We start from the raw sequence: 15754 nt of genomic DNA on the forward strand, positions 1-15754 counted from the left end.
CTTGTGAGCAACGTTATCATGAAAGTAATGGTAATTTCTATGCTTGTGCTGAGATGGTTGCAGAGTTTGACCCATTAATGCAAGAGCACCTTAGACATATCCAGAACAAAGAAACTCATTATCATTATCTTAGTCCTAAAATTCAAAACAAGTTGATATCTCTTTTGGCTACTGATATTACAAGTTATATCATAAAAGTTGTTAAAGATACCAAGTATTTTTCTATTATTCTTGATTGCACCCCTGATGTCAGTCAGCAAGAATAAATGACTTTATTGTTTCGTTGTGTCAGATACCAAGATTTTGAAATTCACTTTGCCAGATCACACATTATGTGCTATGGAGATTTTTGAGCATACCAGAGATGTGGGTTGTTATCATAATGCATGTATTGCTTATCGAATCTTATTCACTGTGCATGTTACTGTTGCATCTGTTGAAATAAGTTTTTCTAAATTGAAACTATTGAAGAATTATTTGAGATAAAAAATGAGTCAAGAGAGGCTAAATGGTCAAGCGACATTATGCATTGAGAAGAAGTTATTGGGCGATATCAATATTGATAGCATACTCGATGCCTTTGTATCAAAGAATGTTCGAAGAAACTTTATAAGATGATCCAATATGTCAAGTAAGTTTTTATCATTCTAGTTAATAGTATTTTCAAACCATTCAACATTTGTATTTATTATTGTTATATATGCAAATATAGATATTATATATATGGGTTAAAAGGACCTCCATATAAATTTTCGCCCAGGGCCCCTGAAATCTCAGGAACGGCCCTGGCCACGAGGTAGGGCAACATCTATACAACAAGGGCTTCACGCCTCGGCACGTCGTCACGCTAGTCGAGCTCGAAGCGGATGGCGGCGAGGCCGTGAGCAACGGGTCAGGAGTGGCGATGAGCGCGAAGCAGTCATGAAGCATGTGAGCAGGCACACGAGATCCTTCCATCTTGGCAGGTGGGTGGGGTGTGTGACGAGTAAGTGGAGGACGATGACGAGCGTGAATGAGGGGTGGGGACGAGGCGCGTCGGAAGTGGAGTTGACGTCGGGTCGGAGGGGGAAGCAAGGGCTAGGATGAGTGCCTGCAGGAGAAAGGCAAGTAGCGGATGGAAAACATGCATTTTTACTAGTAATTAATTAGAAGAACACCACATATAATTATTTAGCTGCATACAATACATAATGCAATATTAATTTATATTTCAATTAAGCGAAGATGGGTTGGGTTTTATTGGACCGGACTAAAATCATGTATAAACAAGAAATTAAAGTTAGTATTCTGGGTTTATTGGACACGCATGGATAAAAAAATACATCCAATCCGAATCTATCATTTTACTGGTTAGATCCATGAGTAAAATTTGACATCAAAACTAACCATCAATAAGTGCAAAAATTGTGGGCAGTCGCGCCTGTACCATTCATACGGGTGAACCGCGTTTGGCCCATCAGGCTGCGTGAGCTGTAAGCTGGACTTTTTCCTCGAAAGAATCCGGTGCACCGCATTTGGCCCATGAGCCAGGCCCAAAGGCTCTTCCTTCAGACCGAAGCGAGCCACTGTACACGCCTGCGGCCTTAGCAGAACTGACTCCCTCTTCTTCGTCTTCGCGAGCAGCGAGGCATCACACGCGCCTGCACGATCTCCTCCTGCGAGCGAGATCTCACCACCGCAGCGGCGCCGTGGCCATGGCGGGAAGGTACTACCAGGGCCAGGGCGGTGGCGGGGGCACGTCCATGGAGGTAGTCAGCACGCCGAACCAGGAGCTGGCCCTCACCAACTGTGCATACGTCTGCCCCGCGGACCTCCGTCGCTTCCCCAACGCGCTCGCCGTCGTCGCCGACTCCTGGGTCTTCACCCTACGATATCCTTTTGTAGATGGTCTCTTTATCTATCGTCTGCACAGTTTATTCTGAGATCTCTGTCGCACGAGCCTGCCTGGCGCTTTGATCTGATGTGGCAACTTCAGTTTGAATCCTGGCTCTACGGAATTCCGCGTTGATGTTTTGATTTTGGTACCATATTTGAACTTTGGTAATCTCGTGGTGATAACCCGGAAATTTGATTGCATTGAAATTTTGGTCATTGTGGAATTTGTCTCAGCAGGCTTCGTACATTTATAGCCTTGGTAATTGTTACTGGAACTGTTTGATCTGTTTTGTGCCACTTAGTTGCACTGGAAAAGCCTTGAGAGCAGTGGCGGAGCTCCGTAAAATTAACGCCCCGGACCACTCTACAAATGTAATATGTACTACTCCGTCTTTCAATTTTCCGCGCTTTAGTTCAAAAATGAACTAGCGGACAATAAATATTTAAGAACGGTGTAGTAACTTTTAAAACAATCCAGTGACTATGGCAGGTAGAGAAAGGGGACCAAACATTCGGGAACAATTACTCACAATAGGGTAGAATCACGGGCACATGGCAGCAGCATACAACGCTCGTCGCTTAGGTGGTCGCTGCCTATTGGTCAGGGAGGCGCTCCGCCCTCGCTTATGAATAAGAAAAGAAAGGAAATCATGTTGAGGAAGTTGTATAGCTTGGGGAAGATATAATGATAGGGACGGATTTGGGCGGTGGCGCAGCGCTAGTGCAGGCCGCGCGCGGCACTGCTACAGGGTCACAGGGAGGCTAGAGGCGAACTGGCGGAGGCAGAGGCCGGACTGGCGGTGGCAAATGCCCGAGTCAGAGCCCGCCCAGGCCCAGCCGCCTCGGAGGTTGCTGTCTTGTGCCCTTACCGGATCCGTGGAGCCTGAAGGCGTGGAGAGCGCTAGAGGACTGGAGGGAGGCGGCCGCGTCGCTGGCAATATAGGAAGCGCAGCCGCGCAGGTTTGCAAAATAATTGGAAGAGCATGTGTTCTCGTGAGCGACTGAGGGAGGCTGCCAGCGCCAGGCTCAATCGCTGCAAGCAGAAGGTCTTTTGGGCCACATTTTTTGTCTAAAATGTATTTTGGGCTAGATTTTTTGGCTGAAAAAACATATATATAAGAGGACTTTTGGGCTGCGCCCCGGGCCATGGCCCAGGTGGCCTGGGGCCTAAATCCGCCCTTGCTTGAGAGTGATAATCAACTTCGAAATGAACCATCATTCTTTCATTGACTAATGATGTGTTACCTTATCATATCTGCACGGAAATGTTATACTGCTATTGATCATTCTAATGTTGTGCTCAGGTGTAGGGCTTTGTACTCGGTTCACCACTGTGACCTTTGGGTTTTGTGGCTTAGAAATCTAGTTATTTTTAAAATGACATAACATTTCTTCAATTTTGAAACAGCTGAATCGTATGCAGATCTGATAATATCATGCATTGTCCTTCCTAAGTTTTTTGACCTTTCCCTTATGTTTGGTCCTTAACGAATATACACTGAACACAATGCTGTCGCAAGCGGGCGCATTGCCTTGAATGCTATTCAACGTCGTCAGGCAAAGGTTTCAGCTGGGGATTCTGTTACTGTTAGCAGGTTGGAAGTTTAAGTGTCCACTGAAATGAATCTCTTTATTATGCTGTGTTGGCTTACTGTTTGCAATGATAATTTGTTGTCCAGTTTTGTCCCCCCTGATGATTTCAAGTTGGCTTTGCTCACTTTGGAGCTAGAGTATGCCAAGGCAAGAGCCAACCGAAATGACGAGGTAAGTTATGACTGTTTATGATGCAGATCTTATAGTGCTTGATCACTGTCACCTCATATTCTTTATCTTGGCTTATCAGCTGGATGCTGTTGTGCTTGCCCAACAACTCCGTAAGAGGTTTCTGGATCAGGTACAAGACTATCCGTTACTTAATTTCTTCGAGCCACTCGTTTTTGTCTGGTTAACTTGAAAGTGTATGCTATTCATGAGATGCCACTAGTGCATTATTGGATTATCAATGGCTGTAGTTTTATTATTGTTACTAATGTGCCTAATAAGTAATAAGTTGATCCCCTGGGGTTGTTTACATCTTACAGGTCATGACCTTGGGGCAAAGGGTGCCATTTGAATTTCATGGAACAAACTATGTATTCACCGTCAATCAAGCTTTGCTAGAGGGTCAAGAGAGTTCTACACCATTGGATAGAGGATTCTTGTCAAGTGATACATACATCATATTTGAGGCTGCTCCTAATTCAGGAATTAAGGTTATCTGGAACACCCCTATATTGTTCTTAGCACTCATTTTAACTGTTAATCTGGCAGATAATTATCTATAATTGTAACACACCTCAATAATCCTGTTTTTGTACTGTAGGTGATCAACCAAAAGGAAGCTGCTAGCAGCAAACTTTTCAAACATAAAGAGTTTAACCTGGAAAAATTGGGGATAGGTGGGTTAAGTGCTGAATTCACTGACATATTTCGTAGGGCATTCGCTTCAAGAGTCTTTCCTCCTCAAGTTGTCAGTAAGTAAGTATGATACCTGCTTCACTATTTTTTCTACTGTTGTAATCAGGTTCTTTTGCTAACGACCTAATACTGTAGGTTGGGCATCAAACATGTAAAAGGTATACTGCTATATGGACCTCCTGGTACTGGCAAGACTCTTATGGCACGACAAATTGGAAAATTATTGAACGGAAAAGATCCCAAGGTATGACTTTTCTTAATAAGCACGGAATACAAATTTGTCATGTACCTAATTATTTGTGTGATGGCTGTTGTATCATTCATTTTATAGCATTTGAAGGGCATTTTACTACATATGAACAGCAGATAAAACTTGTGTTGAGGAAGTTTCTTATTTGCTAGTGTTAGTAGATCAGAACTTGTCACTTTTAAGGTAGTCTCAGTTCTATTATTGTAAATACTAATTCAACTAAAATCTTTTGTTTTAGTCCATATTGTGCTGTTAAATTTTCATGTACTATTGATGATAATGTGGTAATATACTTGAATGGAGCACGGTTAGCCAGTGGTCTGTACTTATTACTTATATGATTTGTGAAAGCTAACACCATAATGAAGAGGCAGAACTAGAAAATTTTGCTGCGGAGTGAAGCATAGGTGTTGTTCGTTCATCTAAATTAATAGATATAAGAGGGCTTGTAAAACCTGTGCAGTGAATTGATTCTACAGATACTATCATCTTCCTCTACTTATAATGCTAGATTTCTGTTGATCAGCCTCTTACATGTCATATATTTTTTGCAATCTCAGATTGTGAATGGACCTGAAGTTCTGAGCAAGTTTGTTGGAGAAACCGAGAAGAATGTGAGAGATTTGTTTGCTGATGCTGAAAATGAGCAGAGGACACGAGGTATGTTTTCTCATTAGGTAGAGTGTTCCCGTATTTTTTGTGTCGATTAAAACCTTTTAAACACTTCATTTTTGTACCTCTTTTCTGACATAGGTGATCAGAGTGACCTCCATGTAATTATATTTGATGAAATTGATGCCATCTGCAAGGTGAAATTAATTTCCCTTTATGTTTATGTTGTCATGTGTATCATACTATTTTTATTGTCCAGCTTTAACAGGGTGCCAGACTCTCAAATACGACAAGGTGACAGATAAAAGATAACTTTGAACTATCAATATTCATTAGATAAGTACAGGGTGTTCTTACCGGTTTAGATTTTGGTGGAGTCTCCATGGGTACCAGTGCTTTTATCCCTAAGTTGCATTTGAGATTAAAATCCCTTATAATTGTTTCATGAGCTATCCTCTTAAATGTGTTGCTATAGTGGGTGATCATGTATTATAGGAAAGGCCCTGGAAAAATTACGTAGTTTTAAGTGGCATGGTTTCTTCTGAATACCTTTGATTACATGAAACTGAAACCTATTACCTATGGATATATGATATACTGTCTGTAAACATTTCTTAATTTATACCTAATTCTCACGTTAAGCTCTCTCATCTCTTCTAGGTCTTCTTTAAATTGCAGTTTTGTCTATTGCATGCACCACTGTACTGTATATTTTGATCACTTACACTATTGTTCATTTTATTTAATAAAACAATACCCCGACTAGCCTAAATGGAAAATCTGTTTATGCAGTCTAGAGGATCTACCCGCGATGGTACAGGTGTACATGATAGCATTGTAAACCAGCTCCTTACAAAGGTGTGTTCTTGTAGAATCTGCAACTTTTTTTTTTCTTTTATGTTCTGTATATACATTTATATGATACTGAGTTCTGATCAAAATTTCTCCCCTTTAGATAGATGGTGTTGAGGCGTTGAATAACGTATTGCTTATTGGAATGACCAATCGTAAAGATTTGCTTGACGAAGCTTTATTGAGGTAACCTAAGTTTCCCTTTTGGTTCATTTTGCTAGTTGTAAACTCATCAGTTTAGTGGTTAAGGGCCTCTGCGGGTGGTGTTGAAAAATGTGGTAGGAGGGATTCATAGATTTACAAACCAGAGGTGTGTAAAATCACTATTTACAAAAAGAAATCTTAAGTGGGGTCTCTAAAATACCGAAGGTACTACAGTTTTAGCAAGGAGTTCTGTGGTTTTCAAAACTACATATTTTTTGGCATCCAAACACCTTTTAGCTTTCCTATACTATAATATTTCACAAAACATTAATATGTTTCCAGAACTCCAAAAAAAGGAAATCTTCCTATCCAAACTGACCCAGTAGCCGGAGAAGTGTCATATTGTAAAGATGGAATTGGCTACTGAGACAGATATATTATTAAATCTGCCTATTTAATGAATTCAAACTAGTTTTTATCACTCAGATGTGTCAATTCAAAGAGGTTGATGTTCATTGATTTAGGAATTTTGCACCTTAACTACCGTTCTTTTGTTTTCTATTGCATAAGTTCGTTGCCCTTTGGTATATCTGTTGCAGACCTGGACGATTGGAAGTTCACATCGAGATAAACCTGCCTGATGAAAATGGTCGTTTCCAAATTCTTCAGATTCATACAAATAAGATGAAAGAGAATTCTTTCCTATCTCCAGATATTAATCTTCTTGAGCTAGGTTTGTTTCTTCTTTTTAGCGAATTGATATACTCATGCATTGGATTCTTTATAACAAAGGTTTCCAGTATTTTTCATAGCATCAACACCTCGCCAGTTAGTTAGCTCTCTGGCTGAATCATGCTAGTTCTATTGATGGAGTTGTAATATTTTGAAACTTTTGTTTCGAAATATTTACTGTGTCAACTGATTTGAATCCTCATGTTGTACAGAATATAGTAGGCCGTCTTTTTTTTGGCTTACTCTGTATGCTGCATGACCGATAATAGCAGCAGACATTATTAACTGTAATACAAATAGTAGTTTTTTCTCGTTGAACAAATTGTGTTGGTACTCAAACTGACCACCCATGTACTATAAATAGACCCCTGAGGCAAGGATGTAGGGAGATCTCATAGCAGCACAAAACCAGATTCCTTCCTCACTCACGTGAAGTGTCAGCAAACAGCTGCACATACCACTGGCAGTTCAACAATAACATTACTTATGCACATTAGCACTCATTGGAAATTCTTTGTATAGAATGGATTAATAATTGTTAATACTATGTCCAAATGATACCTGATTTTCTGAATGAAGCCGCAAGGACAAAGAACTACAGTGGAGCAGAGTTGGAAGGTGTTGTCAAAAGTGCTGTCTCGTATGCTTTGAACCGGCAGATAACCATGGATGACCTCACTAAACCTTTGGATGAGGAAAGCATTAAGGTTACTATGGATGACTTTGTGAATGCACTTCATGAAATTACTCCTGCATTTGGTGCTTCCACCGATGATCTCGAAAGATGCAGGTGTGTGCTGTAATATCTTCGAACATCAATTTAGCAAAATGATATGTACATGCAAGATGATTGTACTCTTTTTAGGGCATTTCTGGGACCCTCACTCCTTTTCTCCCACAAATATGCAGTTCAGGATCTATTCCCTTTGTGTAGCACTTATCTTCTCTCATTGTGTTTTTTTGTGTGTAGATTTAGGTCTCTGTCTTCTCTATATTGTATCAAGCATGCTTTTACACGCTTACATTAAATATTTCCCACTTCATGTTTTTTCTATCTATTAGCTAGCTTCGGAGGCTCTCTCATTTTTTTATGTTACATTATGCCCAACTTGACATGAACAGATTGCACGTGCTAGCATTTTCAGCTACTCAGCTTATGAGAATTATTTATTTTGGATGCTGTTTCACATATATATGAGTTTCTCTAATTAGTTTCCTGTGTATATTGTATAATACATACTGTTGGCTTCCTTGTTTCACAGAACACAAATAATTTAATTTTATATTCAACACCATCTTTATGTTGAAATATGCAGATTGCGAGGTATTGTTGACTGTGGTAAGGCACATAAGCACATTTACCAGAGAGCTATGCTCCTTGTAGAGCAAGTTAAAGTTAGCAAAGGTAGTCCACTTGTGACTTGCCTGTTGGAAGGTCCTGCTGGAAGGTACAGTATATAAAGGCTAAACAACATCCATGTCTTTAAAAACTTTGCTGGAAACTTATTCATGTTTACTGCTTCAGTGGTAAAACAGCTATGGCAGCAAGTGTTGGCATTGACAGTGATTTTGCATATGTGAAAATTGTAAGTTTCCTTTCTTTTCAGTTTTCCTACTTACTCTATAGCAAGGATTAAGGCTAAATTTCTGAATTGTGCTTTTCACTATAGATATCAGCAGAAACAATGATTGGTTTCAGTGAAAGCAGTAAATGTGCACAGATTTGCAAGGTCAGTGATATTCTGTACATAACATTTAGGGTAGACTATTCAATAGTTAATAAGAATATATGGAAAGGTTTATTTGAAACCCTATCTCATTTACTGTTCTTGTGTTGTTCGGCACCATTTTTCTTTAGCCCCCCCCCCCCCCTTTTATGTTTCTCTGAAAGCACTTTGTAGTTGTAGCTGTATCTGTTTTTTTTTTTTTTTGGTGATTCCACACTATATTGAGTTTGTGTCTTGTCGCAAAATACAGGTTTTTGAAGATGCATACAAGTCTCAGTTCAGCATCATAGTTCTTGATGATATCGAAAGGTACTTGAGCCCTTGATTCTAGAAGTGAACTGGCTGCCAAGCAACCTTTATGTGTCTCATTTAGCTTCAACTGTGTTTTAATATTCTTGTATGATCTTGTAGGTTACTGGAGTATGTAGCCATTGGACCACGTTTTTCAAACTTGATCTCTCAAACTCTTCTGGTCCTCCTCAAGAGGGTTCCTCCTAAGGTTTGCATAATTGCACAGTATTATCCTTTAGCTCCATACTTGGTTATCGTTTCACTGCTTACATGTTGAACTCGGACACTGAGGCTATACATTGTTAGCAGAAGGTTAATCCCGTCTTTTCTAACTTCTTCATTTGACTTGCTCGTCTCTTTATATTTTGCAGGGAAAAAACCTGCTTGTGATTGGAACAACAAGCGAGGTTGGCTTCCTAGAATCTGTTGGAATGTGTGACGTGTTCTCTGTGACATACCATGTCCCCAAGCTGAAAAAGGAGGATGCGAAAAAGGTGAGGAATACTACACTGGATTTTCTTTCCCGGGTGGTTGAAATGCTACATACTGTGGCAGTTGCGTGATATGGTTGCAGCGTGGCAGTGATACTTCATAACACGATCATGATGTTTACTCGCTTTCTCTGCATATGCAGTGACCAGTGTTGTAATGTTGTTTAGAAGTTTGTGCCTTGGATTCATTAGGTGTTTCTTCCTTCACAGCTCACACTTTCTGGTTTCTCCACAGGTATTGCATCATCTTGATGTGTTCGATGACGGGGACCTTGATGCAGCAGCAGAAGCACTGGATGATGTAATCTTTTGTTGTTAATCTAGCATTCTTACTAGTAATCAGAAACCTGAATGATCAAATCTTTACAATGCTTTCTGTGTTGCAGATGCCAATCAAGAAGCTGTACACGCTTGTTGAGATGGCTGCACAGGGGCCAACCGGAGGAAGTGCAGAAGCAATTTATGCCGGAGAAGACAAGATAGATATCAACCATTTCTTCAGCATCTTAAGTGATATTATCCGTTACTGAGCCCGCATGGATCCTAGGTATCCAGTGGGAGGTTATTTGCACCTGTGCTTCATCACCCCTTGTGGCATCCTTACAGCGTGTTAAGAGTGGTTTGATGTGTTGTTTTTGTTTGGTGCGCCTACTAGAGCTGTTGGATTTGACCAGAGGCGAATTCCACGATATAGCGTTTTTTGTATTGTATGACGATGTTTCTACAGTTGATAATAGGATCCAGCTATAGACCTCAGAAAAGAAATGAATTTCATTCTCCTTTTACATATGGTTCCAGCTCTTCTGTGCTCATTTTTAGAATACGAACAATCTGTTTTAAGGCTGCAAGGACGCCCTAATCGAACTTCAGCCACCTGGAATCGGCTTCTCCGCTGGTCACTATACTGCTGCAGCTAGCTTATAGATCACTTATTTTGAACATTGTGGTTGTTAGAAAATTAGTTATTTTCAGTTGCATTTTAATCCAGAAAATCGAGTTAGGGATAATAGGAAGAAGCATGTGTGAAGTGACATAATCGTGCACTATTAAATGAAAGAACCATATTCAGGACGACCTTACCTGAGTTTCCAATTGTTATTATTCTAAGTGTTTAAGAATGTTCAGCATGATGTATGGACTTGCAGGTAATGTACAACAAGGGGTGAACAATAATTTTTTTGTAACTTCAACCTCAAGCAGTTTAAGTGAGCCATGCATTTTAAGCTGGTTAAATATATTCGTGATGAAATCTAAACTTGGTCGATTCAAATTAAGTTTGCTCAACTGGCCTCTTGTTTGATGAATTCTAGCAAAACCTACTCAAACATAGTATCATTGCTTTATTAAGTCTAAACTTGGTCAATTCAAACTATTTTTTTCTTAATTGGCTTTTACTTGATGAAATCTAGTAAAACCTACCAAAACTTGCAAAACATAGATTTGGCTAACTATAACTAAGTTTTGACATTTGACTTTCTATTTGGTGTATTCTAGGAAAACTTACTCAAACTAGCAAAATATAGTATATTTATATAAAGTTGATCAATTCAAACTAAGTTTGATCAATGGGCCTTATTTGTATATTACATACAGGGATCGTTGGCTGGCACAAGGACCTTAGATTTATCATACTTCATCTACATAGATACATGCACCTGAAGAGCTCAAGAGCAGGTGTACTTAGTGCTTGTATTTGTAGGTTCCTTCTATATCAATATTTAATTCTTGCTAATCGCATATTGTAGGCTTTGTTCGGTTATTCTAATTCCATGTGGATTGAAGTGTATTGGAATGTATTGGGATGAATTTTGACTTACTATGACTTTAAACCGATTCAATACCACCTAATCCATATGGGTTAAGGCCTTAAAGGTGAAACGAACAAGGCCTTAGTCTATGTAGTCGGGCTCGGTGAATGCTGCAACTGCATTTGTAAATGCAATTTTTTGATGACCCTTATTGAGGTAGGGACCAAAACTCTAATAATAGTGGTGGTTTTTAAAGTTTCCATTTCATATAATATATATGATTGTGGTAATTTGAATTGAACTTTTGTGTCTATGTTCATAAGACGTAACAGATATGGGAATTGTGTGAATGGTAAGACATTTGAGCGATAGATATTCACCTTGCAAGGTGGCAAGGTGGTCATCAAGCAAGAAAAATTCACCTTACAAATTGGAACTCTGTTTGCTCTCCTAAAAGTCAAGGAGGCTTTTAGGAATATTGAGAATTCAAATGGTTTATGACAAAAGATTATTACAGAGAAGTATATTAAGAGAAAACCCCTTATTTCTTTAAAAAAACAAAATGATTCTTATTTTTGGAAGAAGTTATTAAGTCTGAGAGATGTTTTTTATAGACACTGTAAAGTAATTGTTGGTAATGGCAGAAAAACTAGTTTCTAGACAAACTCCTGGACAGGTGATTATCTTTTGGCTAACAAATTCCCTTGTCTGTTTGATTTGGCTTTTGATAAGGACATTTCTGTTAATAAGGTCTTGTCTTCTAATTTTGAAGCACTCTCTTTTAGAAGGAGGATTACTGGTAATTTGCACGTGATGTATGAGGAGCTATTGGGGTGTTGCAATAATCAGATTTTGTCTGACCAGAAAGATAGAATTGTTTGGCTACTCGGCAATAAAGGTTTTTCTGTGAACTCTTTGTATAAAAAGAAGATGTGCGATCAAGTGGTTGTTCCATACAGATTTTTTTTGGAAATCAAAATTACCACACAAAATCAAAGTTTTTATCTGGCTGGTTGTGAGAAATAAAATCCTCACAAAAGATAACTTAAAAAAAGAAATTGGCATGGTTTTGGTGATTGTTGTTTCTGTGGTGGCTCTGAATCGATTGACCATTTATTCTTTAACTGTGCCATTGCAAGATTTGTGTGGAGAGTGATTCAAGTTGCCTTAAAGCTGGATTTCATTCCAAAAACCACCGGTGAGCTCTGTGATAGTTGGATGAACAATCCTAAGAATAAAGTCACCAATTTGCTACTGTTTGGTTGTGGTGTTGTGTTTTGGGCAATATGGAGAACCAGAAATGATTGGTGCTTTGGAGATAAAATTCTGCTTGATCCTTCTAACGTAGTTTTTCTCTGTTGCTTTTGGTTGGACTCCTGGGCTATTCGTGAGAAAGAGAAGGAAAAAAGAATGGTGGTCCAAGGAAGCAGACTAATCAAAAGGATAACAAATGAAGTGTTGTGCCGGGCGTACGGATGGTGTCCGAGGGATCGCCGCATTTCTGGGTGAATGGAGATTTTGGTTATCTCTGTGGGTGGTCGGTTCTTAGTTCTGGTCTTTACTTTTGTTGAACCTTTCAGTTCGCCTAGCTTCTTAGTTGAGGTTTTCGTCGATGCAATAAGCAAAGCTTATGGCTCTGACTTGGTTTGGCATCTCACTTTGCTAGTTTTCCTTGCTTATCTAGTTTGATATTGTAAGGTTGTCTAACAGCATTTTGTTATGCCTAGTAGCTGGTAGGCTAGCTTGTCTTAATGATGCTTCCTGTAATGACTCTTGTCCTATTTCCTAATAAAATAGGGGGCTTTGCCCCTTTGTAAAAAAAAGCTAAACAAGTATTTACTGTGCTCGCACTCCCCCCAAAATGATGTATGTACTTGAAAGGGAATTAGGCTTACACCTAGTTCCTAAATAATTTTGGTGGTTGAAATGCCCAACACAAATAATTGGACTAACTAGTTTGCTCTAGTGTATAAGTTATACAGGTGTAAAAGGTTCACACTTAGCCAATAAAAAGATAAAATATTGGATTCAACAAAGGAGCAAAGGGACAACCGAAGGCACCTCTGGTCTGGAGGCACCGGACAGTGTCCGCTGCACCACCGGACAGTGTCCGGTGCACCAGAGGACTCCAACTCAAACTTGCCACCTTCGGGAAATTCCAGAGGCGACTCCACTATAATTCACCGGACTGTCCGGTGTACACCGGACATGTCCGGTGCTCCAAGGAAGGATGGCCTCAGGAACTCGTCAGCCTCGGGAATTCACTTCAGCTGCTCCGCTATAATTCACCGGACTGTCCGGTGTGCACCGGACTGTCCGATGTAACAGCGGAGCAACGGCTATTTCGGCGCCAACGGCTACCTGCGACACATTAAATGCGCGCGCTGCGCGCGCAGAAGTCAGGCGTGCCCATACTGGCGCACCGGACACTCTACAGTGCATGTCCGGTGCGCCACCGGACATCCAGGCGGGCCCAGAAGTCAGAACTCCAACGGTCGGAATCTAACGGCATTGGTGACGTGGCTGGGGCACCGGACATGTCCGGTGTGCACTGGACTGTCCGGTGCGCCATCGAACAGACAGCCTCCACCAACGGTCAAGTTTGGTGGTTGGGGCTATAAATACCCCAACCACCCCCACATTCAAGTCATCCAAGTTTTCCACTTCTCAACCACTTACAAGAGCTAGGCATTCAATTCTAGACACACCAAAGAGATCAAATCCTCTCCAATTCCACACAAGGCTTTAGTGATTAGCGAGAGAGATTTGTCGTGTTCTTTTGAGCTCTTGCGCTTGGATCGCTTCTTTTCTTTCTCACTTGTTCTTGTGATCAAAACTCCATTGTAATCAAGGCAAGAGGCACCAATCGTGTGGTGGCCCTTGCGGGGAAGTTTTGTTCCCGGTTTTGATTTGAGAAGAGAAGCTCACTCGGTCCGTGGGACCGTTTGAGAGAGGGAAGGGTTGAAAGAGACCCGGCCTTTGTGGCCTCCTCAACGGGGAGTAGGTTTGCGAGAACCGAACCTCGGTAAAACAAATCCGCGTGTCACACTCTTCATTTGCTTGAGATTTGTTTTGCGCCCTCTCTCGCGGACTCGTTTATATTTCTAACGCTAACCCGGCTTGTAGTTGTGTTTATATTTGTAAATTTCAGTTTCGCCCTATTCACCCCCCCTCTAGGCGACTATCAATTGGTATCAGAGCCCGGTGCTTCATTAGAGCCTAACCGCTCGAAGTGATGTCGGGAGATCACGCCAAGAAGGAGATGGAGACCGGCGAAAAGCCCACTACAAGCCATGGGAGCACTTCATCGGAAGAGTCCCGCACCAAGAGGAAAGAGAAGAAGAACTCCTCCAAAGGGAAGGAGAAGAAGTCTTCTTCACACCAAAAGGAGAAGAAGGAGAAATCCTCTTCTCACAAGATGCGTCGGAGTGGTGACAAGAAAAAGAGGATGAGGAAAGTGGTCTACTACGAGACCGATTCTTCATCGCCATCCACCTCCGGCTCCGACGCGGCATCCGTCACTTCTAAGCGCCAAGAGCGCAAGAAGTATAGTAAGATCCCCCTACGCTACCCTCGCATTTCTAAACATACACCTTTACTTTCTGTCCCATTAGGCAAACCACCAACTTTTGATGGTGAAGATTACGCTAGGTGGAGTGATTTAATGCGATTTCATCTAACCTCACTCCACAAAAGCATATGGGATGTTGTTGAGTTTGGTGCACAGGTACCGTCCGTAGGGGATGAAGACTATGATGAGGACGAAGTAGCCCAAATCGAGCACTTCAACTCTCAAGCTACAACCATACTCCTTGCCTCTCTAAGCAAGGAGGAATACAACAAAGTGCAAGGGTTGAAGAATGCAAAGGAGATTTGGGACTTACTCAAGACCGCGCACGAAGGTGATGAACTCACCAAGATTACCAAGTGGGAGACGATCGAGGGGAGCTCGGTCGCTTCCGTCTTCGCCAAGGGGAGGAGCCACAAGATATGTACAACCGGCTCAAAACCTTGGTGAACCAAGTGCGCAACCTCGGGAGCAAGAAATGGGATGACCACGAGGTGGTTAAGGTTATTCTTAGATCACTCATTTTCCTTAACCCCACTCAAGTTCAATTAATTCGTGGTAATCCTAGATATACATCAATGACCCCCGAGGAAGTTATCGGGAATTTTGTGAGCTTTGAATGTATGATCAAGGGCTCGAAGAAGATCAACGAGCTTGATGAACCCTCCACGTCCGAAGCACAACCGGTGGCATTTAAGGCGACGGAGGAGAAGAAGGAGGAGTCTACACCGAGTAGACAACCAATTGACGCCTCCAAGCTCGACAACGAGGAGATGGCTTTAATCATCAAAAGCTTTCGCCAAATCCTCAAGCAACGAAAGGGGAAGGACTACAAATCCCATTCCAAGAAGGTTTGTTACAAGTGTGGTAAGCCCGGTCACTTTATTGCTAAATGTCCATTATCAAGTGACAGTGACAGGGATAACGACAAGAAAGGCAAGAGGAGAGAAAAGAAGAGGTACCACAAGAAGAGGGGCGGCGATGCCCACGTGTGCCGGGAGTGGGAC

General features: G+C 41.1%; 1 protein-coding gene across 1 annotated transcript; it reads left to right on the forward strand.

Annotated features, from left to right (window-relative positions):
- Positions 1-1652: 1652 nt before the first annotated feature.
- LOC100382060 (Vesicle-fusing ATPase) lies at positions 1653-10186 on the forward strand. The gene is made up of 21 exons (NM_001174824.1): positions 1653-1870; positions 3375-3470; positions 3555-3639; positions 3719-3769; positions 3957-4127; positions 4238-4392; positions 4468-4576; positions 5143-5242; positions 5336-5391; positions 5987-6052; positions 6150-6232; positions 6790-6923; positions 7502-7712; positions 8239-8370; positions 8448-8508; positions 8593-8652; positions 8900-8958; positions 9061-9148; positions 9312-9434; positions 9667-9732; positions 9818-10186. The coding sequence occupies exons 1-21, from the start codon at positions 1695-1697 to the stop codon at positions 9959-9961; spliced, it is 2226 nt and encodes a 741-aa protein (NP_001168295.1). The 5' UTR covers positions 1653-1694; the 3' UTR covers positions 9962-10186.
- Positions 10187-15754: the final 5568 nt, after the last annotated feature.

The sequence above is a fragment of the Zea mays genome, chromosome 6, assembly GCF_902167145.1.
Source record: "Zea mays cultivar B73 chromosome 6, Zm-B73-REFERENCE-NAM-5.0, whole genome shotgun sequence".
Classification (NCBI taxonomy): Eukaryota; Viridiplantae; Streptophyta; class Magnoliopsida; order Poales; family Poaceae; genus Zea; species Zea mays.